The 25,588-nt window shown below is 38.5% G+C and overlaps 1 protein-coding gene and 1 long non-coding RNA gene across 3 annotated transcripts in view; one reads left to right on the top strand and one right to left on the bottom strand.

Moving 5' to 3' along the window:
- Positions 1-17,939, bottom strand: part of KCNIP4 (potassium voltage-gated channel interacting protein 4) — a 434,674-nt gene extending 416,735 nt beyond the window's left edge. Inside the window, exon 1 of the mRNA XM_068943280.1 lies at positions 17,793-17,939. Coding sequence (XP_068799381.1) covers positions 17,793-17,853 — 61 coding nt within the window. The 5' untranslated portion in view covers positions 17,854-17,939. The remainder of the gene's footprint in view (positions 1-17,792) is intronic.
- A 378-nt stretch (positions 17,940-18,317) lies between these two features.
- The window catches only part of LOC104143044 (uncharacterized), a 109,862-nt gene continuing 102,591 nt past the window's right edge, over positions 18,318-25,588 (top strand). For both annotated transcript variants that reach the window (XR_693831.2, XR_693830.2), the window contains exon 1: positions 18,318-18,420. This is a non-coding gene — a long non-coding RNA (uncharacterized lncRNA). The remainder of the gene's footprint in view (positions 18,421-25,588) is intronic.

The raw sequence follows: 25,588 nt of genomic DNA, 5'->3' as shown, positions 1-25,588 counted from the left end.
GGTCAGATATAGCAAGAGCTCTATAGAAATGGCAAAATGGGCAGATCACATTCTACTAGTGTGTAAAGAACTTACAAGGGTCCTAACAGACAGAGAAACTTGATATTAATACAAGGTTTATTCTAAAAATTATTTTCAGATAGATCACTGCAATACAGTCTTAGCTTTTTATTGACTTTCCAGAGATACACATATTTTCAAATGTATAATGCTTGAGTGCTTACGTCTTTCAGTAGATATCACTTTCACAACTTTACTGTTCCTTTTTGTATCTATACATTTTAGCAGTTGAGAACTGAATTACTTGATACTGAACAACTAAAACAATTCCTTCCTATCCATAAACTATTAGTTACATAGCACATTCTAAACCATAGAATCACACTTCCAATGTAATACATCACTTTAGTCTTCCCTGACATTTATTTAAAAACATTAATTAAATTTTCTTCTCTCCTTAGATAAAGATAAACCCTGGTATAATTTTTAAATATAAAATTATGTATAAAAATGTAAATAAGGATGAAAAACGCATCAGTTTGGGGGGCCACAGAATCACAAATATCCAGAGGAACTTAATTACGATCAATGTCCTTGTGATGGCATGTTTTAAAACCTCATCCAATTCAGTCACTTTCAACATTCATGAAATTACAAATAATAATTTCTATTTTTAGCTTCCATTGTGGAATACCTTTCTTCTTACACACTTCTGGGAAAACAAACAAACAAACAAACCTTTGTGGTTTTTCTTAAGTTAACTGACTATGGGAAACAGGGGATGAAGTTCTCATCTATTTAAGATTTTGAAATGTTTTTCATAGTAGGCTGAGATGGCACTTACATGAGCTAAGAATAAATCTGGTAGCTGCGTCATCTCTGAAATAATAGGATTTGGAAGTGATTTAGCCATGTTGAAAAGAAGAATAATCACTGTGAACAATACATTTGATTCCTTAACGCAGAAAGATATTTCAAGAAAACTGTCATTTCTGAGCTTATACAGGTAAACATATTATAAAGACCAAATGAAGTGCATTGGCTTTGTGGCCTTTTCTGTAGATAGCAGGGGTAATATTATACGTTAATATCAAGGTGTGCTATCACCTCCCTGTCTAACTGTTAGGTGGTCAAACATTAAATCTGTATACAAATGTCCTTAACATACTCAGTGAACTACAGAGTGCTGGCACAGTTCTTTAAAAATTCGCATTCTAGCAGTGTAACATACTAATGTAATTAAAAAATTAGCCAACCTCCACACTGATTTGTACTCTTCGCAGTGCTATTGACTTAATTTTATATCTGGATTTTTAGTGACGTTGTACTTTGACAAGTAATTGCATTCTGGAACACAGAAATTACAAAAAGTTACCAGGGCACTGCTGTATCGTGCTGCAGAATGCAGTCTGTGGTGCAGCCAGCCTAAGCGAGTACAGTTACTGAGTCCAGCGCTAAACTTCTAGCATGTATTCTACTTCTACAGTCTGTGATGCCTATTTTTGACACAGCTATACACTTTCCTATTCAAGAATATATTTAGCTAATGGGCGTTTTGTGCTATATTCTGTACATGTACCATTCTAGTCACAACTAAATAACTAGTTAGAATACATGTAATAATAATTAACTGCAAATTAATTAAAATAACAATTATCAAATAGTGAGGTATAGTTTCTGCTTGGGTTACATTAGATACTAGGAACATCTCTGACAAAATTGGCTCTAATTTTCTAATATGTAACTTTTGTGAAAAAGCTATTAAGATTGTTCTGTAAGCTCTAAAATATATAGATCTAATCTTTAACAAACAAACACTCATAAAAGATCAGGATGCTCCTTAATTGTCTCTCCATAAATTCCCTGGCATTCAATGAACTAGGAAGGGTGAGACTTGAATTCTGCAAAACAGATGAAATGAATTCAACAGACTCACCCAGTTCTTGGGTTCTTGGGGAAGCCTCTGACAGTACTATCTGGTAAGTGGTCATTTCCATTCAGATTAGGAACGTGCTTTCAAAGGAAGTCGCTTACTAGCCTCCAGTTACCATGTTTTGGCTCAAATCAGGGACTGATCTTAGAATGCACAAACTAGACTCTCTGTTAGACAAAACTAAACAGAAAGATGTGATCCAGAAGCTCACTTAATGCATTCCAACCATTAGCAGGCATTCAGTTCATCAAACTTGACTGGAGCTAGTTTAAAGCAAAAGTCTGTAAAATTCTTATTCATTACCGCTGAACATCACCAACTCATTCTGCAAGTCTATGCTCTTATTTCCCTAATTTACTCATAGCCTGAATGCCTAGAGTGAGAAAGTTATGATCTTGCTACTGAGACTTCTCAATTCATTTCCCTGTCAATTCCCAATTGTTCTTCAAGGCTTCAGGAAATGTCTAATAATTTCATTTTAAGATGACAAGTTTCTGATTAAAAACCAGTGTGAAAATATCACCCAAAGAACAATGCAGTTCTCTTCTTCAGAGTACTATCAGATGCACATGATTGCTAGTTTAACAGCTTAATAGAAAGTTAATTACTAGCTTAATAAAAAGTTACATGGGAACGGGCACAACAAACAGAATTAATTGCACCCTTGATTTCCAGCTAAGGTAAAGCGACCAACAAAGTTGTTCTGAATGAAAAAGGCAGTGCTAGAGTGATATATTTATCTAACATTAAAATAAAATTCAAATGGAGAATAAGTACTATGAAAGCAATGAATACAATGAATAAAATACATTACTTGCAGTGAATGTTAACATAAAGTAATTGTCAATCAAAATACTGTGAAGTTGCCACAATGCACACAAGAGAGAAAGATATTATCTACACATATAAAAATCAACATTATAACATTTGTTTCCAAGTACATATTTTCTTCCAGCAAGGCTAATACAAGGAACCTTTTGGCATAAAGTCAGAGGGTCAGCTCTGTGGAAGACTGTCTAAGAAAAGGCTCTGCCTGGGCTAGTTAAAATAGCTTTACCCAGTTTTATTTATTAACACACACAGAGGAGCTATCACAGAACTCTCCTGGTACTATAAGCCTGAAGAAGCCAGTGTTCTTAAACTATCAAGCTGTACAAATGAATTCAGAAAAAATAGATATTGATTCCTCTAGAGTCAATTGCATTCAAGAGCCATTCTAATTTTGATTTTAATCAAGCATTAGACAAAAGTCAGATATTTTGGAACACACACAAAAAAAAATCTAACTAAAAAGGCTTAAGCTGGAACAAAACCTAAAATATATGACATCTTTCTTGATTAAAGCTTTCTAGATACATCAGCCTTGAAAAATGAGAGACAGAGCACACTCTATTTTATCACTATAATAATATTAGGTAAAGACACTCATATAAAGCAGAGGCACATCTTTCAAGTGTGAGATAGAACAGCTCTGATAAAAATCATCTGAATAAGAAGTGTTTGAAACTTCAAAAAGCCTCACTATTGCCTGTCACATTGACTTTTCATGTTAAAAAAATATTTAAAGTAACTGTCTTCATTTTTATTAATGGAAGAGAAAACTAAAATGTTCATGCTATATATCAAATGTTCAGGACCTAAAAATTCCTTATAAAAGATACAGTTCATAAAAAGGTCACCAACAAAGTTTTCTCCTCATATCTGCAATTCCTTTCTGAAGATCCAAATGCATATGTTATCAAGTACTGGAAGTTGAAATTGTCCTTTATCTTTTTTAATTATTGGAAGTATCTGTTCAGATCACAAAAGAGATGGGCTCTGGAGGCCCGTGAGAACCTCGCAGTCTTCCATCAAGGTTCTCACAGAAGCAAGATGCCCCAACTTAATTCCTCAGCTTCTGCAAACCAAGCTGTCTTGAGAGCTACCGCTTCATGAAAAGGCAAAAGATTTGCTGCACTGCAAGGATGCTTAGTCCACAGCAATTACTCACCAGACCCAGCAGCTGGGAGTTGCTGCTCTCACTCTGTGGAAGCAATAACTCCCACTGAGTTCTTCTAGGAAGGAAGAAATTATCGCCAATGGGGTATCTCGAGCTGGAATCTCTCCTATGTACAAGGCAGTAACTCCTGGAACAAAGTTGAAAACTGTATCCTACTTTTATTTTTCCTATTTCAAACATTGCAGTCAGTAAACTTCCTGGCCCCCCCACATGTCTACTCTTGCATACTTAGGTAGTGTTGAGATACCTGCTTCATTCTCCCTTATTTCTGAAGGAGACATATCAGGAGAAATCTAGCTGTGAACAGAGCTCTGAGTTGGAGCTACCTTGCCATCTTAGCTGAGTGAAAAAAATAGTTTGTATATTCCCACTGCTGCTGCAGGTAAGCATGGCTGAACTCTCAGTGTTAGGAAGTTTTCAGCTGAAGAAAATATAAAAAGCCAGCTCTGGCAAAGAGCTATGGATTTATACTTGTTCCAAAGTCCACTTGACCTCAGAAGGTCTGAAACCAGCCCATAGGCTGATCTAAAACCTGAAGAGAAATAAGTATCACTGGCTCTGAAAGAATTCTGACATTGAGAATAGTAATAACCTTCGATTAGGGAAGAGGCAATACCGTTTACATACTTTGTTTTTAGCAATACTTTTGACAGCATCACATAGCATAAGCAAAAAGTCTAAGTGAAACTAGCAGAAAATGTATGTTTTTTCTAACAGGCTTTGAACTTAGAAAATAAAAAACAACACTCAGACTAATTATCATCTGTAAAGTAGAAGACCAAGTAGAGTTCTACAGAGATCTGTCTTTAGTCTAATATTTTAGCCTGCAGAGTACTAAACTATTCATTATTTTCATTAGCAACTGAAATGAGAAGTTTACTAAATCTGCAGGAAACTCCACCACTAAAGGACTATAAACCTGTTGGAGGAACATATCATAATTCACAGTGGCCTTGAAAAGCTGGAGCTATAATCTGAACAGACATAACTCAGTACAAATAAGTGAAAAGTTATTAAATTACAGATTAGGTAGGAATAACATATCCTGCAGAAACAGGTTGAAGGACAACTATTTAGGTAACACTCTATCTCTAGATAAGTCAAAGGCTGCTTCACAAGGGGCAGTCATTCATACTTGTAAGTGCAAATAAGACAGCAGTCCGTAAGATGCATGAAATAAAGTTTTCATCCTATTCAGCACTCTAAAACTTTGGCTATATCTTGCATCAAATTTGTGTACCTGACTTCACCTGTAGAAAGAAGATTAACTTTAGAACTAGGAAAAACTTTCTAACAAAGTTTTAAAAGAAAGTCAAAGGGAACTCTGCAGTAGGAATGTTAGGAAGAAGCACCCAATACCAAAGATTTTTAAGTACAGGTTAGAAAAAAGGCTGTCTGAACAGCCATATAAATATTTGATCCTGCCTTGGGGCATCAGAATGGGTAATAAGACTTCTCAACTTCTCTTCCAAAGTACTTTTCTGTGATTTTTTGTTTTTATATTACTTTTATCTGAAAGGTACAAATGCAACCTGACGTTATAAAAATTTTGAGCTAGATTTTGCATCAGCAATCTGCCCTGAGTAGACAGCTGCGAGTAATTAGCCTAGTTAGTCACCAGCATAGCATTATTATAGCATTAGCCTAGCATTCAGAAAAGCACATAAACCTAGAAACTGAGTGTATGTCCCTTTATTTTATCACAAGCTAGAAAACCCACAACATTGTTGCTAGTGGTGCTTTTTTCCTTAAAATTCAAGTTCACAAATCATGTTATTACCAAAAAAATCAGCATTCCATGAAGAAGTTTTGTTTCTCAGAAAGCAAATAGTTAGCTGACTTTTAGAACGTCACAGTTTCAGTGGTCTGAATTGGAAAAACTCTCCGGTATTCTGAGTAGGGAAGCAGATTGTACTTTGATATTTCTTTTCTCATTTTCTTTCAAATTACGCTAACATTACAAGGTTACATTAACATTACAAGGTACAGCCACAGTGTAGCTGCCTATCCTATGAAGCCATAGTCTGTGGTTTTTGTTATACAAAATTATACACTGTATAAGAGAAAAAAAGTGATTTCTTCTCTTTCCTATAAGGGATTTCAGAATCTGAAAGACTAAAGTCTACTCTGAGCACTTATTAACAAGTATTTTGCTTAAGTATAACAGAATGATTCTCAGTTGTGAACACTATACATATATATATATATACATATATATATACATATACACACACACAAAAAACACTATATAAGATCAGGCCTTCTAATCATAATGAAACATATACCGCTAGATCAAGATGATCTATATTAGTTGCCTCAGTGCAAGGTGTATTTAATCAATACATCATCTCCTTGAACACAAAGCATCAGTTTAGTGTTATTCCAACAAGAAACTAGTATTAGTTTATCTAATTAAACGTAAGGCTGGAGAGCTGGGCGGAGAGGAACCTCATGAAGTTCAACCAAGGCAAGTGCAAGGTCCTGCACCTAGGCAGGAATAATCCCATGCACCAGGACAGGCTGGGGGTTGACCTGCTGGAAAGTAGCTCTGCCGAGAAGGACCTGGGAGTCCTGGTGGACAACAAGTTAAACATGAGCCAGCAGTGTGCCCTTGTGGCCAAGAAGGCCAATGGGATCCTGGGGTGCATGAGGCAGAGTGTTGCCAGCAGGTCGAGGGAGGTGATCCTGCCCCTCTCCTCAGCCCTGGGGAGGCCTCACCTGCAGTACTGTGTCCAGTTCTGGGCTCCCCAGTACAAGAGAGACCTGGCACTACTGGAGAGAGTCCAGCGGAGGGCTACAAAGATGATTAGAGGGCTGGAGCATCTCTCCTCTGAAGAAAGACTGCAAGAGCTGGGCCTGTTTAGCCTGGAGAAGAGAAGATTGAGAGGGGATCTCATAAATGTGTACAAGTATCTGAAGGGGGAGTGTCAAGAGGATGAGGCCAGCCTCTTCTCCGTGGTGCCCAGCAACAGGACAAGAGGCAACGGGCACAAACTGAACCACAGGAAGTTCCATCTGAACAGGAGGAAGAACTTCTTCACTGTGAGGGTGACAGAGCACTGGAACAGGTTGCCCAGAGAGGTTGTGGAGTCTCCTTCCCTGGAGATATTCAAAACGCGTCTGGATGTGATCCTGGGCAATATGCTCTAGGTGACCTTGCTTGAGCAGGGAGGTTGGACTAGATGATCTCCAGAGGTCCCTTCCAACCTAAACAATTCTGTGATTCTGTATGTGTATTCAACATTTGTTCTAACACTACACTCACAAAATGGACAATATGTCTTCTATACAATCAGCATAGTAGCTTGTCTTATCAATTGATAACATATTATCAGTTACATAATGTCATCAGCTTTTTTTCTTTGGTGAGGAATTAGTGGCTAAACTGACATTTGTTTCTGTACATATTCTTTGTGATACAGCCTAATGGAAAACACAGCATTAGTGTTTTGGGATCTTGAAATGAAAATACACACACATACAAAGTCTACTTTCTTCACAATTTTTTTTTAATGGAAAATGTCCTAACAGATTGTCAGTCTAGTGGCTATTTAAAATGTTGATTAAAGTGACTGTTAATATAAAATGACTTGATATAACACTGCTTAATAAGATTTTAGAAATTCAGTTTTCAGATTGCTTTACATTCCATTCTGAACAGATCAAAATATTCTTGTTTTTGTATTTCTAAATAGAGGCAGTAGTATTTCAATTCCTCTGGTGTAAAATATACAGCTATAGTATGATTAGAGTTTTTTTTTTTTTTTAACATAGGGTTTTAATTGAATAACGCTCATAATTTCAGGAAGGAAAGTTACTGATTCTCAAGAAGTCTTGGATGACTCAAAGACTTTTGAAAGAAGAAGTGATATTTATAATCATATATTGAAACATAGAATTGCTTTATTCCATTTTAGCATCAGAAGATTAGCTGAATGAAAAAAAAAGTGCAACTGAAGCAAAGTTTTTTAAGATTCTGCATAACGCTTAAAAGTTGTACAGCCCAGCAAACTAAGCAAGACATTCGTCTCTATAATTTAAGTCCCACTAGCTTATATGGTTAATAAAGAGTTAAAATACTAACAGGAAACTTGAGTACCATGTGAGGAGCCAGGTACTTCCATTTGTTAGGCGTGTTCCCTTCTCTCCTTACATTCCTCCAGGCCACCGGCATTCAGTTTTATAAAATCTGCATAGGGACCCATCAGCTGCCCTAGAGACATCACATATTCCTCTCCTTTGATTGATAATCAACCAACTTAAAAAGAAATGTGTAACCTGAGGGTAAGGTTAGGCTGGCGTATGAGGCACGCGGATGATGAGCAAGTGCTCTGTTGGCCGAGGGCTGCCCACACCCCTTCCCAGTGATACTCAGAGGCAGAAGCAGGGAGCCATCACTTGAACTCCTTGGAGGTTTTGTCTTCTCCTGCAAAGGGGATCTTCATCACCACGTAATGGAAGGCAGAAAGGGCAAAGCCTATCACCTGTTTACCAAACTGCTCTGCTATTTGACCTCCTCTTTTCCTTATCCCCAGGTAGGGAAACAAATGCAGGCATAGTCCTGTGGACAGAGAATGAAAGTAACAACTTTGAAGAAAAGAAAGGATTGGGTCTGTAGGTCCTAGCCAAAGATGTAACTCTTATTTTCCCAGTTTTGGTCAATAGGCTGGGATGATGATGGCACAATATGACATATTCCAAAAAGGAAAAGGGAAAAAACTCAACATCATTGACACCAAAATCAAAGAATCATATAGTACATAGAGTGTGCCTATTTACTGAACCAGGGCATGAGATTCTCCATATCCCAGTTATGCCTGTAAGCCATGAAAGAGCGTAGTTTTTATTCTGTTTTATTTTGGGCATCTTAGATTTGGTGGACTACAGACCCCGACTGTGCAGAAATCAGGACAGCACCTAAGAGCCACTGGATATGTATTCAGTTATAGCATCTTTTTAAAAATAACAGTGAACTTTACTGTGTACTTGTTTCACTTACCAGCAGGTGGATGCTGCCAGCACACAATATTCTAGAGAAACAGCCTAGATTTATCTTTCTGTACAGACAGCATTGCAACATGTGATACTTTTTACATTGTTACATTTCAGAACACAACAAAATAACCTCAAAAGCCAATAAATCAACATGTAAAAGGAAATAGAAAAAGAGAATAGAAGAAGTGAATCATTAGATATATACGTACCATTCACCTACTGAGTAGTGGAATATGAGAATCAATTTGGGTATCATCTGGTTAAGGTCAGTTATACCGTCAAAACTCAAGACCTGCACTGATCTGGGAAAAAGACCTATCATACCATTACCAGCATTCAGTGAAGAGAAATACGATTCAGTGGCTTGATCTGCATGACGCACAACCTTTATATTGCTGCAAAAGAGCATTCTTTAAGGATTTTTCCCTACTTATTTTGGATAAACTTCATTTATCTCCAGCTGAAAGGAACAGACCACCAGATGCCAGAGTCAGCTTCCTCAGACAGCACTGAGGCCACGCACACAAGACAGCATTTCCTCACCTCCTTTCTCTCTCCTGTCACATGCTCTGACCTGCTCAGGCTAGGACTGCTATCCCACAGCCCAAATCTTCATTTTCCCATCACACCTCTGTGCTGTGATACCAAATGCACGTCCCCAGCATCGTCGTCCTTGGTAATGGGGCTCACTGCTCCTGCAGGACTCACCCTGGCATATGATACTGAGGGTGCTACCACAAAGCACTTCAAAGTGCTCTATATAATACATCTTGGCACACAGACCACCTCAATAAAGTCAGCACTTTCTAGAACATTTCTTATGAGCATGAGCAGTAACATCCAAGCAAAAAGAACCACAATAGTACTGGTTCAGTTCTTTTGAAAACATAATTATACATCGCTACTTTATGGTACTTTGCATGTATACAGATATCTCTACATACCAAAAAATTCCAAGTCTCTGCGTTCAGTCAGAACAGTATTTACTGTATGTGACAGAATCGTTTACAATATGATTCTCAGTAGATCCTAATTCCAAATGCTATCAGGTAAGTATATCACAGATTCCCCAGAATCTACATTTTGACTCTTTTCTAACTCATTTTATACATTTAGGATATTCTCCATTTAGTAGAGTTCTAGTTATCATATTACATTTACATTTTGTTTGGTGCAATTCTACCTTTCAACATGTTTTTATTAAATATATTGTGATATTGCTTAAAATTCTGAGGAAGTCAAATAACTATTTAATTTTAAAAGTGAGAATTACTTAAACTTTCTTGTTATTTTTCCTCAGTTTTTTTCAGCACTGAATAAATCAAACAACATTCATAAATGCTTGTGAGATACAATAAAATATAATTTATTTGCTTAGAAAGTGTTACCTTGAACTTTAAAATGCAAAGCAAAAAATTATAGTGGTAATACAAGGAAAGAAACAACATACAGTTATAAAGTAGCTCTAAATAAAAAGCTATATTTTGAACCAAAACCAATAAAATTTTTTTTTAAGTCAGCATTGCTGCTTTCTGTACACAAATGAGGATATTTGTCAATATTGCAGACTGCATGCCTGTAATGACTCAATGCTTTCATCTGAATCATATTGTTTCTCTTCTACTTAATAAAACTGTTCAAAGATTTAGCAATTAATTTGTACAGATTATCAGCAACATTTTTTGTGAGAGCATACAGAAAGCAGAAACGCTTATCAGAAACATGTTAGGGATCTGACCCAAGCAGTCCTTGACTAGCAAAATACTAGCATGTATAGCTTCAACATGTTTTCTCCTGTAGACCTCATAGAAGGGAAAAATAGCCACAATACAGTATATTACAGCAGTGCCCAGATACTGAGTGCACCTTTGACAACATCAGCCAGGTGGTACAAATCAGGGAAACCCTCTAGTTATTGCTGTAATGCTGATATTACAAGTGGAGAACTAATCAAGGAGAGCCTAGACAGTCTGCTCACTTCACTGTCAAGCATGTAGATAAGTGAACCAGTTAAGAGATGCTGGTCATTGACTTTATTTCAAGAAATATCAGAGCTGTAAAAGTTACTGCTAAGTGTAATTAGTGCACTGTAGTTTCTTTGCTTTACATGTATTCATGTATAAACTTAGTGTCCTTCTCCTGATTTTCACAAATATATTAGAGGTGACATCCTTATTCAATGCAAGGGTATCAAAGGTTTACAGTAAGGGTATTCACTCAAGCTGGATATGAAAATAAAAGCATCAGGATTAAACAAGTTACTATGATGCATGGATATTCTGGTTGTTCCCACTTTGGGCAAGGATAAGTGAGTGCACTAAGTTGTGAAGAATCAGACCCACCATAACATTTTAGGGCCATTGATTACCTTTTTAATAAAAGCTAATCATATTTTCTAGATTAATAATAAAAGGAAAATTTGATTAAAATGTAAGGATAACATGCATTGTACTAAAGCCTAACGACTACAGTGATAGTCATAAAAATTGTCTCTGCTTGGAAGGTAACTATGAAAATTGTGAGAATGATAGTATGCTTCAGTAAAATTGGGCTTTTTTCCATCACTAAAATAGCAAACATTTCCTTAGTGACTTCATGAAATAAATACAGCAACCACCTTGCAGTCTATGTCTTGGGACATTCAAAGTCTTTAATTTTGTATAAACACTTTTATGCTGTCACTGCTTAGCCATTTTGTGGCTTACTGCTGTAATGTGCTGCACAGTGCCAGATGCTTCATCGTGCTCAGTGGAGCTTCTGGGTTTACGTAGCATTTGGTGAAAATATCTGGCCTACAAATAAAGATATTTTCTCCCATGATAAAATCCAACTCTTTTAAGTGTGAAGCATTGTTCTTAAAAGGACAAGGCATTTTTACTTTAAAATTACCAATTATCGTGCTTTCCTTCTGCAGATCGTTTCTTCAGTGGACACATAAGCACATAAGACTTTCATACCACTGTATTTGTGTCACTGTAGCATAAATTATAAACATTCAACCAGGGACTATAAACTGTACCTGTAAAGAAGCTTCTTTTATAGGTGAAAAAGAATACAAAATAGCAACACTATATTTATTTGAGACCTCTCAGAGAAAATAGAAAGATCCTTTAAACACTATATTAAGTCTCTTCTGGTCTGCCAGAAATAAAACACAGTATACGTTCAGATATACAGCTTTTATTGTGTTTGGGTTTATTCTTAGAGGCAAATGGATTCTATATATTTTCAGTTCAGACACAAATTTTAAACTGCTGCCAATTTATAGTTGTCTACAGGCCTTCCAGAAACATAGCAGCTATCTAGAGTCCAACTTTCTGTGCTGCTGCACACATGAAGGGGATAATGCAGAACGGATCTCTCCTGTAGGGCATGAGAATGGGATATAAAAAATAATAATAATAAAAAAGAGGCTGTATATGACCCCATGATACAAAACTCAAGTTATACGATTACGAAATAATAAGTAAGCAGAACACTACAAAAGAATTGGATTCCATGTTTGCCTTAGTTCTATATACAAATCTATATTATACACATCTTTCCAACTTTTCCACGTTCCACATTGCACCTGGGATACTCAGTGAGAAACATGGGCCAAGTACTGCCTAGCCAGCAAAGCAACAGCAAGCAAAGATCTTGCCAGAGAAAATACGATTCTCAAAGGACAACTACTGTCAAAAATTCACACCATTTAACCATTTACTTTTGACACAACCACACAATATAGTTCGAGTCAAACTTTATGAGATACAATGTCCAACTTAGGCTATTAACCTCACTGTTAACTATCCCCAGCTCTGCTGCCACACTGTGCTACAAAAAAAGAGGTTTTTATATGTGCAGTCCTTATTTCCCCAGAACGAACCTAGGCCTATTCATTAAGTTGCATGCTAATAAATAAGAGAATCCTGCTTGGTTCAGACCCTATTGACTACAACTACTGAAAAACAGATTTGGCTGCTGGCCCAGTTCACAGCCTTGTGCTAGTGTGTTCTCTCTCATCTCAAACAGGAGTAATGACCTCTGCTAATAGGGGACAATAAATGCTCAGTTTTAAAAATTGCAATTAAGATTTCTAAAACAATCTCTTTCAATGCCATGTATACTCACAAGAAAGAGAAGACGAGCAGCACTGTGGGGCGGCCTGGCAAGAATGCACGTATCTGTGAAACAGCGAAGCAATCAGGCTTTGTGGTATTTTTAGATACTTTCTTTTTCAAGTACTAAAGATTTGGAATACAATGGCAAACGGAGTGGCTGAGATGGGATAGATTACCGCTGAATGTTGTACACATCAAATATTCAACTCTGATCAAAAGCATGGGTCTTCAGTGCATATCTGATACACTGTAAAAGCTTTCCGTGACACAGGCTATCTAGTTCTCTCATGGCTATGTTAACTGTGAGATACTGTATCTGCCTCAATATATCTCATAAAGTCTAAAAAAGACCTGGAAAGGAAGTCAGTTCACTAAGCCCAGTGAAACTTGAAACTCGTCCAGACGTTCACTTATTCATATCAACTCTCCTAGCTTGGTGAGTAACTTTGAAACACAAAGTAATGAAAGAGAAAACTACGTATTGAGCAAAACCTATAGAATTGATATTGGTGGGAAGCCAAAGTATTTTCAGCACTCAGTAGCAAATATGGCTCTCTCTACTAGAATTTTGCATTTAATTACTGCTTCATTTGCTCACTGAATACAAGAATTAGAGATGAAATGCATTCAGTTCTCTCAAATCTTCAGCTATTTCCCCATGCAAGATGTATATTTTTACACTTACAGTATTTGGTTACCTCCTTTATGATATCACAAGTCCATTTACTTTACTCCTTCTCCCGTGCATTTGTAACATTTACAGAAATGTACAGTATTCAGAAATTGCGTATTTAACTTAGTGTTTCTCCTCTAAGCAGAACATATCTCTGTTACAGAGAGAAAAACAGAGCATCCACAGTACATAAGATAAAATGGCAGATGGTCCCACACACCTGCGCAAAGGCAGGAAGGGTATTTTGGGAAGCCAAGACAAGAGAAGTGTGGTGGGACGTCTGCAGCACCGCCTCTGGGAGGAGCCCCTAGACAACCTGCAGCTTTCATGATGCTGCAAACACTGGTGGAAGGCACTTGGGAAGTCACTGCTGCTTTCTCTATAGGGTTAGGTGAATCCCAGCTGGGATATCAAGGAATTGGTCTAGTGCCCCTCCATAGGATGCACTTCTGCTTAACACCAATTTTATATGAAGTGCTCTAAGAGCCTGCTTATTCATTTCCTTCCTCTCCCTTTTTTTTCTTGCAATTGTTTTCCAGTGCAGTTCTCCTCTTTTTTTTTTTTTTTTGCAGCCTTTTTCCTAAATTCCTATTTTCAGCTTTTCCTTTGTATAGTTTCTCTCCTCCTTTCTTGTCCCTCTATTACTCCTTCCTCTGTCTTCTAAGGATGCCTCAAGCAACAGGAGCAAGCCATTCATTAACAAAAAAAGTAGTGAACACTATTGCATGAGGATCTATCAGAGGTATAGCAGAGAATACCAAACTCTAAGTTAACTTAAAATTACATAAATGCTTCTTCACAGTCCTACTTTTTCTATCTTCTGTACATAACGTAGAAGCAATAGGCTCTTTCCTGAAATGCAGGGCTTGAGACTGACCCATCTAGCCTTTAAAAAAACCTCCAAAACTTGTCATAAATGGCTCCAAAGGTTTCTATTGTTTAAATAAGGTGCAGTATATTGGCCAGCACAACCCCTGTTTTGAATTTATGATACCCTATGGAAAGCAAGCAGCAACTGTGATAGTGCCTTATTCATTTTAGTATTCCCAGCAGCTTAAATTCATCCTAGACATTCAATACCCAGGAAACCTTGCCATTAAATACATTCTTACCCAGGCAAACTTTTTCTAGTCAACTCCTTTTGCTGTTTTGGTTTTGGCAAGACCTTTCATACCATTACTCACCAGCAAATGAATCTGGTTATCACTAGAACAAATACAACTTCCTCACAGACAAGACATGTCACGAGAACTGTTGATAAAAGACTGTTCCTGGGGCAGTGTGATGAAACAGTTTATCCTTGCAATGGCTCAATACCTAGGAGAGGAAGCATTTTGTTACTTCAGCAACTCCCAGCCGTGCTTCAACTGACATTAACTTGATTGTAAAAGATGTCCTGCAAGCTGCAATATAGTAACTTTAAGGTGAACAGCAGATGAAGGGAGTCATTGCTTGTTTAAAGATACAGAATGAAGTTTCCTTTGTCATTAATAATTTCATTGAAACAGTTTAAAGTCAAGTGTTGTTCCCATAATTAAAGCTGCTTGTGTATTACTTGCACTGTATTTCATTTGGAAAAACAGCTGCACTTTTGCTGATGCTTTCATTTTCTGACACTCATGCACTACCATCACATCCCTGTAACAATGCTACTGTAGGCATTACTACTTACAAAACACGTAACATCTTAAATATTGTTTGTATTGAAGAGAAATAATGGGAAGGCAGCTACAGAATGCTTCCTCTTTACGCAGCCAACAGATAAATACATTCAGAAATGCAGGCTAGCACTGGATATAAGGTGAAAGTTTGGGAGCTTGAAGGAGACAGCTAGAAAAGAGAAAGGCAGAAAGGGAAGTTTAGTTCTAAAAGGGCTAAAATTCTCTGAAGACTAAAATGCACTCTTTCACTTAAATAAGGGGGAAGTCCAAAGGGGTGAAGCTAGACGCTTGCTTAAACATTTACCTGATCCAGCATGAAAATCAAGCTAGCAATGAGATTTTAGTTTAGTGGTGATCTACCGTATGATAGTCTCTTAAAGAAAAGAGATTATTTCTTTTAGCTCTGCCATTTCTTTTTTTTTTCAATTTTTACTTTCTGGCAAATAGCTTATTCTTGCAAGCTGCTTTTCCTACCTTCTGTAATTCACGTTTCAGTTAGATTTTGCTTTTTAATTTTAAAATAGTGAAATAGTGTATCTTCCTACCTCAGATATAGCAACCCTGAAATGAATTAGTCTGTCGTTAATTTCTAAAAATTAAAGGGCATGCTTATCAAGAGAACCAAAATGGAACACACACAGTTTGTACAGTTCAAATGAAAACATTTTTCTGTAAAAATAGCATCTTCATACTACATATTATTCACATGCCAAGGATTCAGATCATAGTTTCTTGGTTTACAAACAGATATGTTCGTGTTGCTGCTACCTATACCTATACCTATACCTAGTCTGCTACCTGCAGACTACACCTGTAAGACACAATATTCAGCTGTATTCTCTTTTTATACTTCAACAAATCTAGTAATGATCCATTACCCAATTATGCCTCAATAGCAGCTGTGCAAATCCACTATGCCCAAACTAGACCTTAACCTTTGTTTAGCCCAGACTGTGTTGAATGGTGCTTGCACTGGTGTAGCTTAGAGCCTGCCTGGTTTTTGGCACTGGGGAAGTATGTGTTGTGGAAAACCAGGCTGAATTTCAGATCTCTAACAGTATAGAGCTGTAAGGCTGGCAGCGTTATACGGAGGGAAAAGTCTTAATTAGAAATTGGGGACACTGGGATCTGAAAAGCAGTAAGAGGTATCATAACATCACTTCGGTGGCTGAGTGCTTTGTTGGGAGAGGACCACAACCACAATATCTTTAAATATTGTATTTGTTTTCCTTAAGTGATACAGAATTGCAAGGATAGTTTAATAACTGATAGCCGATAGCCTAAAACTAATTGCATACTCAATGACAAAAGTTCCCCAGGACCAAAAGCAAATTTTCTAGTATCCTCTCTTGAAGGGCTACAAGCCCTAACAGATGAAAAAAGCTGGGACATTAAGGAGAGAGAAAAAAATGAGTACGATCCACCAGAAGACACATGGCTGTGAGTCTCCTCTGGGAAGCAGAAGCATCAAATATCAGGCAAAGGGTAGGACTCCACCGTGCTTCCCAAGTGACTTCACTGCAAGGTTGTTATTCTATGCTGGCATCACATAATTTATGAGAAATCTTGCAACTCAGCTGGAAATATTAAATAATTTTGCATCTTCTCCTAGAAAATAAATTTCTATATTTCTGATCACCTATATTGGAAAGTTTTTTGTTAGCTCTCCCACCTTGCTCTGCTTAATCAGCTTACCTGGAACTGAGCACCTTCCTCTGCAACAACATGTTACACACAGTGCACCCAGGCAGCTTCATTCCTAAATAAATCTGTTTCCCGCATATGTTGGGAAAAAACTTGAACACTCTAGTGACAGTCCCCGAGGAGAGCAAAGCATGCTTTTCTGCTCCCTAAAATGCAAGTTATTCTGTAGCCCTTTTCAGGTTTAGGTGCAACTGCAAACTGCAACACAGGCAAGAGAAAGGCGCCAGGTAGCCCTTGTGCTACCCGAAGAGGCTGGTCTCCGTCAGAGAGTTGTTGCTCAGCCATCAGGCAGGTACAAAGGAGAGCAAAGCAGGAAGGGACAAGTGGGACCGATCTGAACAACCTCCTGGGAATCAGGTGCCAGAGAGGCCGTGCCGGCTGCACCCGGGAGGTTCACACCCAACCCCGGCTCATTTCAGCGAAGGCAAAAGTACCAGTCTGGTCACAGCATGCCCCTTACGGTGGACTTTGTAAAGCGCTAAACGTTTCTAAGACCGGGATTAAGCGTTTGCTTAGCGTGTCCCCCGCCCGTCCGCCCGCCTAACACACACACACACACACACACACACTCTCACGTTTCTCCAAGACAGCCCAGCTGTTTTCAGCTCATGCAAGCAAGCATCTCCCCGCGCCAAGTTGCACCACCCGCTGCTCAGAGGTACGCGGAGGGCGACGCCGGCATAGCCAGGGCGAAGCCCCGCGCCCCCCGCCGCGCCCGCCCTACCGCCTGTGGAGCCGGCCTCCTCCAGCTGCGCCGAGATGCTCTCCACCCGCCGCACGTCCATGCTGGGCGGCCGGAGGCGCCCCGCAGCCGCGGCCGGGCGGGACGCGGCGGGGAGCGCGGCAGCACCGCCGCGCCGGGGCCGCGGGAGCCGCCGGGGCGGCAGCGGGGCGGGGCGGAGGCGGCGGCGGGGCGGCGGCGGGGCGGAGCGGAGCGGGGCGCAGCGGGGTCCGCCTCGGCGGCGCCTCCCCCGCCACCGGCCGCGGCGCGGGCGGGCCGGGCCGGGCCGGGCCGGGGGGCGCGGGGCTGCCGCGCCTCCTGGGCAGCGCCCGGCGGGGAGGAGCCCGCCGCCCCCGCGGGTCTCGGCCCCGGCGCTGTGCGCTCCCCGGGCGCGGAGCTGGGGCCGGCCCCGTCCGCGGGCAGCAGCCGCCCGGGGTGAGCGGGGACACGGCGGGGCCTGAAGGACGCGGCGCGCTGCCGCGGGAGCCCGGCGGGGCTGGGCCCGGCGCTGCGGCTGCGGACAGGTGGTTTCTGCAGCGCCTTTTGTCCAGCTGGCCGGGTTAGCCGGCAGGCTGCTCGGGACAGAGGCTGCCACTGATCACACAGCGAAGCTGCCGCCTCAGTTACGGCCGTGAGTACCTCTGGGTGTTCGCGCCGGCCGGGAGCCAGCGCGCCTGCAGCACTGGGGGCGCTCCCGGAGCCCAAGGGGACTTTCTGAAATTGCTCCTGGGGGGGTCACCAGCTCCGGGGCAGCCGTCAGCTCAGAGCTGGCAGAACGAGCCCGTGGCGTATCAAACCCAGTCCATTTTTACAAAATACTGTGTTTGATCAAATTATGGTAAATTGTGGCAGAGGATACGAAATTCTAGGAAAACACACATTCCATATGGAGCACAAAAATACTACCAGAGAAAAGTGGTTTACTTAGACACCTTGAACAGGTCTGGAGAGAATTGATATAATTCCAGTGAAACCAAGGAGGTTCCACCCAGGCATATCAGGAGTGATTTGGCCAATGCACTTAAAATGCTCTTCTAATTTATAATGACCTACCATGACATATCCTTAGAAAACACTTCCATTATGGCAGCTCTCCCAGTTCTATTCTAGGCAGATAACTTTTTTGCCTTCTTTACTATTTCTTTTATTCTTCTATGATAATGACTTGTTTCAGAAATCTCAGTTATTCTTCTCCCTTTACATTCTTTTGTGTACATTCCACAAACAGTATAGTAATTTTTTCAAAACACATTAAGGTCATAGGCTAAAACCTTAAGTATTATTTTTAGTGGCTATTTTCATATTATTTCTTGAACCGGGTATTTTAAAGGTCCTCATCAGCCAAAAGATAAAGGAGCAATTCCTACACCCTACTTGCTGAGAAACACTTTAGGAAAAGACTCCTGTTTTCTTCTGTTACATGGAACAAACTCATATATGGATGTAAGTCATGCCTTATAATATGACGGAATGATTGAGGACTTGAATGGGCAGCAGACACTGCACTGTAGTATAGCAGTAGCCAAGAATAATTTGATGCTCAGTAGCTTCTGCCAAGTGATTTTTTGGATGGAAATACGTTTTTTACTGGAGGTCTAGGAAAGACTGTGAAGAGGCAGGAAGAGGTCAATGTTACCATATTTGCTATATGCTGTCTAGAGATTTCCCTGCTGTAAAGAGAATCCTCAGGTGGCCAGAATCCATCTCTTCATCATCAGAGATACGCAAAGAGGTCAGAAGAGACTAGGGTTTGGCTTCATTATCAGGATTTGAAATTACTTATCATTATCAAGAAGTTTACCTACCTGATAAATATAATTTATCACAATTTTGCAGGAGTCCTTGTTGTCCCATATAGATATATAAGCTTCAGAGGGAGGCAAATCTGATTTATTGCTGTCACTTCTCTTTATTCACTTTGCTGTACCCTGTTGTTGTATCAGAACTCTGTGAATTATGAAAACACTCTGAGTATGCTGGAGCAGCTGGCCATAGCAGAGTGAGCTAAGACAAGAAACGGTAATAATACATCAAAATACATTTGCAGTTGTCAGTTAAGCTAGATATTCGTCTTGTGTCCTACAAGAATTACAGGTACGCAGCACAACGGACAGTGTCCACTCAAGAATGTCAACCAGCTTCATACAGATGAGGCAGCATGAGTCAGACCTGTGATCAATTGTATCTGAGGCAATGACAAGGAAAAAAGTGATCCAAATAAAATGAACAGTCTCCGTAAATCTGTATGGTTCTCCCAACCTCATCTCCTTCATTTTTCTGCTTGTTCTCTTTGTTTCCACCCCCCTGCACTTTGTCCCCTGCTCTTGGTGGGCCTTGCTTGAAAGTGTTTGATCAGTTCCCATTGCCAACTTTTTCCTTTCTGTTCTCACAAAACTGATTTTACTTAGTGTTGAAAGACTTTAGGACTGTCTTCACAGCTACTATTATGGTAACCTTTTTTTAAAGCTTCCTTGACTCTGACTACCGTCAACTAATTCCTTATGGCAATAGCCCTCATATCATCAATTCTTCTCTTCCTTAAAACTGCAATGTGCTCTTCAATGGGTAGCCATTTTCCCAACAATAACTAAACTGTGGCTAATTATTACTAAGTGCCCAACCTCCAAATAAAATGTTATTCTCTTTTGTCATTAGATTCATCTTGCAATATTGTGTTGTTATAACGAGTGCCCCAGAAACAGGGAACCACATTTGTCATTTATGGCACTTCTCTTGGAAGAAACCATAGTCTTTCCTAAACTTTCTTTTGAACTGTTCCTGTTTCTTGACTGTTTAATCTTATTAGTTTTTTCTTGCCCGGTAGATATACATTTCCTTATTTCACCACCACCACCACCACCACCACAGATCCAAATGCTAGCATATTATTTACTATTTACTTCCGAAAAAGGGATGTAGTAAATGAAAATGAAAACCTATTTGAATGTAACAGGACAGATGCTCAGTTGATATAGATATATATGATTTCCTGACTTCATAAGTACTATAGCAATAATAGAACTATGCAGATTTTCAGCTATTGAGCATCTGATGTAATTTTATCCGACTCTAGATTATGAAAAGCATTAGCAGTAAATGACAAACACAGATATTAAATATTTGTAATTTAGATGCTATAGGTAAATATATACGCATATATGCACACCTCAGAATCTCAGTTTTTTCCAGTTGCCTTTTAAACAGCAAATTCTTTATTCTTTTCTAGATCTGGTTCATTTTCCTCCATCAGCATGTCAAGTCCATGTATCTGCTCTATATAACATTCAGTAAAAATTGACATCAACTATGATTTCATCATTTCTGTATAATTAAATTTTCTATGAATACGGAGTTTCATTCTAGTTTCTACTTTTAAAAATATATAATTCTTTTCTTACATTCTCATTTATTTCAAATACTTATCTTGGAGCTATATTTTAATACCACTTCTGTCATATTTTTAAAAGCTGCATGTATGTCTCAAGGTTTCTCCCAGGCTTCTGTGATAAAATTTTAATTTCTTCTTCTTGAAATAGTTGATGTGTTTTCCAGCTGATTTCTTTTCTTAGTAGCTGAATTGGCATATTTCTGTTAGCCTCAAATTTAACCTAATTGAAAAGATTTAACACAATATAATTCAGTGTGTCTATATCAACCTCAGATTTTCACACCTATTTAAAATATATAATATGTAAACTTAATCATTAAATCACAAAGCTAGACCAATGATCAAGGAGGCATTTTCATGCAAAAGAGAAAATAAATCATATATGATGAATAAAAATATTTATTATAATTTCTAATGGTAGTGCTAACTTATCAAAGAGGACCTGATTTTTTCCTACCTATGTGTGTAGATAAGAAAAGGCACAGGCTCTGAAACTGTGAGTGAATATCCAAACATGCAGTCCTTCCAGTCTCTTCTGCTCCCCTGCTGGTCTTGGGACATCTGCAAAGGGCTAACAGGACTAACACAGTAGCACAGCAACCCAAACTGCATTTGTACTAAGGAACTGAATAAATAATGATTAAGCAGTTGAATAAACCCATTTTAAGCCTACATAGTTTAGTCTGACTACTTTACGCTTAAGTCTCCAGAGAAGCCATTTTTCCAGCATTTCCTCTGTTGGAGGATGTCCCTCTGCATGAGAGCTTTCCTGATGCCCAGAATAATTTGACATTAAGCATCTGTGTGATTTTCCCACGAGGGAAAAAAAAATCAAAAAAACAAAAATCAAACAAACCTAAATCAGTCTACCACTTATTTCTAGGATAAATATTCTTCCTTCTTGAAAAAGTGATAAAATTGCATTGTGTTCGTTTTTTGTATTCAGACATGAAAAAGAAAAACTGTTCTTCATGCTACAATAAATTTCTAAGAGTATTTTTACTTTCAGAAATGTTTTTTTTATTTATTTTTCAGTCATATTGTGTAAGGATGCAGCCAAAAAAAACCATTGTATTTGTACTCTTAGTCAGAAAAATTTAACTATAGTTTAGCCATACTCAAATATTTCATACTCAAATATTTTAATATCTGTGATATAAGTATTTGATATCCAAATGAGCAGTTTCCTACACATACGAAGGTCCGAAGGCTGCTGGCCTCTTAGGGTGGATACGGGAGAATGAAAAAAGCAAAATGAGATTGTAGGCGTAGGAAAGGTGCCACACAGTATTAACACGTTACATGCCCCTGAGACAGTAAAGTTTCCATATTCAAGATTTCCTGTTAGCCCCCAAAGTTGTAGGGAGTGTATGTGCTCTCAGAAAGAGTACCTGTAATATTCTGCTTTTTGTGCCTACTAAATCTCAGCTATGATACTTCTTTAAAAGAATATTATGCATTTAATTGTCTATCAATACTCTTGCATAGAAAGGAATAGCAATAAACAGTGAAGGTCAGCCCTGGAACGTTGCGAACGTTTAGTGTTATCACATTTTATTGTTTAAAAGAGAACAAAGGTAAGAGGAGAGGGTGACAGCCTACTTCCCTTGCAGCTTGGTTTATTTTTTTTAATTAAGATTAGAAGTTATCCAGGGGTCAGAAGAGATTCCATTTACCATAAATGAATGAACAAGTCAGAATTTATATACAGTGACCAAAAGGAGAAGAGAAAACAACTACTTAACAGGTCTGCAACTTAAACATTGTCTCCAGATGTAAATCTCTCAAGGTATGGATTGACTTCTTTGCTGGGGCTTTTAAGACAGAATGCAGGGAAGTAGGGGCCCACCCCTCACTCAGTGTCAATGCTAAATAAGTAGTCAGTTCTTTCCTAGCACTTTTTTCTGCTGCTATATCAGTGTTTATCGGCTTCACTTCAGTATGCTGCAGGTGACTGGAGTTGCTCTGTTGTTGAGTGGCATTATTTATATATCTGACTTTTGATTTGTATGTCTTTTGTTTTTATAGCTTATGTTTTAGCTGTGATTCATGGTTTGTGATATCCAGACTGCAGCTATTTTAGAAAAAAATCATTACAAATTAATGCAAGGTTATATTTTTAAAAATGCATGTAATATTCAACACCAGTCTGATGTGGTGCTCAAAGACTTTCTTGACATAATCTAATCTATGTCACTTATTCTAAATTGCTATTGAATTCTTTGTTGTCATTATTAGACTGTCGTTGAAGTTATTTCATTAGTAAACCTGAGTCAATATAGTGTTTCATATTTACATAAACTTCATGTTTATGAATTGCAATTTTTAAGCACCTCATTCTTAGCCTGGCAGATCACAAAACATTTTAAAAATAAAAGCATACTGGGAGCAGTTTCACCTGCTGCTGAAATGTAGCCAGCTTCAGAGGATGCACAGCTGAAAAACAGTGCATTAGACAGGTTTAAGTTGAAGGAAAATATTGGCTAATTATGCTATAGCAAACTTAAGTTCTTGGGGGGAAAATTTTCTTTTTTATTTAAAATAGATCGAAGGCTTTAAGATCTCAAGTTAAATGAGATCTCGTGCTCATAGTGATCTGCACTATGCTCAGAATAGCAAAGAAAAATCCAAACACAAACCAGCAACCAAAAACTCTGAATTGACCCTGGTGTAGGACATTGCTCAAATTGAGGCAGTTTGTGGCAACGTGATTTCCCAGCACTTTCTCTGGCAGGTTTACATCCAGCTGTATGTTGGCTTCCCACTGCTTTCTGTCCTTCATTCTCACCAGGGAATTCAATGCTCTGCTCCAGTAAGCCCTGCTCCCAATCTTCTCTTCCTGCTCCCTTCCCTCCATTTCCCATTTCCCTTTCCTCACACATCATTTCTTAGGAAAATCTGAATAACAGCTGAAAGGATATTGGCTTTTATGCTCAGCTAGTGGAGGTTAGAAAAGAGTAGTGCTGTGTACAGCGAACTGCTGGATGTAACTGAATGCAGTGTTTCATATTTTCCGTTTCTTAACTCCAGATCCAAGGAGCTGTCAGACTGTAGGGTTTTAAGAGCAAAAGTCTAGGAAGTTCTAGGTATTTCAAAAGCCAATTCAGAGGATATTAAGCAGTCATTAACAAGATAAAGTTTGGGTATTTCAGAATGTTTTCAAGCATTTTCGTTCCTACGGTTTTTCCTCTAGGGAATATAATTATTAAATGTAGGAACTAATGATTCAATTATGGAAATTTGGAATATTTAGTTATGGAATATATTTTGTTAGTATATCTAAACACAGAGACATGAGGTCAAATTCTCCTTTCAATGGCAATGTTATTCTTTTGAATGAGGAGCCCAGTATATATGGGGAGACTAAAAAAGCTTGTTCAGCTTCATATAAAAAGGCCAAAAGGGGATGTGAATGCTATATAAATACATCAGACAGGAAAATAGCAGTGAGAGGAAAAAACTTATTATTTCACCTAAAGGCCAATATGGGCCCCAGAACAAATGGTATAACCTGTAATAAATACACTTAGGTTGTATATTAAACAAAAGTTACTAATCATTAAAGAATTCAAGCACTGAAACAGCCTTCCAAAATGAATAGGAAGCAAGGCAAAATAAATGTTCTAAAGTAGAGCTTGATAAGTCTGTGAATTATGTGTTATGATATCTATGACAACAGAGAGGTGTATGATCATAAATCATATATTTGTTTCCCTCTTCTTAATGAGTATTAAGCTCTTGAACAAATTACCAAATTCATAGTACAGCATGGGTCATAGGAAAAGTGCTACTTTTTGCTGAGATTATGTAACATAGTGTCTATAATAACAACATCCACTATAATAAACATAATTTCTTTGCATAATGTTCTGAAAACATGCAGGACTTGATAACAGTCATTCATATTTATATCATCGTTACGAAGAAGATAAGTAAATCAATCGTTCTCCATGGCCAGTGGTAGACAGTCACAGGAAAAAGCAGCTTAGTTTGCAGAAAAAATAGCTAAAATTTAGGGGAAATTTTCTAATTTCTAAGGTGGTCAAAAAGTTAGAACAGACTTCTGAAGAAGTCTGTGGACTCTTCATTATTCAAGATTTTTATATTAGCTCTTATGTACTGAAGAAAGTCTAGGGCTTTTTGATCCCGTCACGACATTAGTATAAATACTGAGGTATCTTATATCCATATGTTTCTCTATGATTCAATGACTGAGAGTGTGGTACTGATATAAGTTGGAAGGGAATTTGCCCAGCAATGGCCGTATTGTCTCAGATCCGCATCCCCATTTCTTCTACAGAACTAGTGCTTCTAAATTGTTTGGGGTTTATTCTGTGAAATAGAGGTATATTTCCTGATTTGTTTTAAAGATGCTTTGTTTCTTAATTTGAATACCTAAGTGTTGTGTTGT

The sequence above is a fragment of the Struthio camelus genome, chromosome 4, assembly GCF_040807025.1.
Source record: "Struthio camelus isolate bStrCam1 chromosome 4, bStrCam1.hap1, whole genome shotgun sequence".
NCBI lineage: Eukaryota > Metazoa > Chordata > Aves > Struthioniformes > Struthionidae > Struthio > Struthio camelus.
This window is presented reverse-complemented; position numbering and strand designations above follow the sequence as displayed.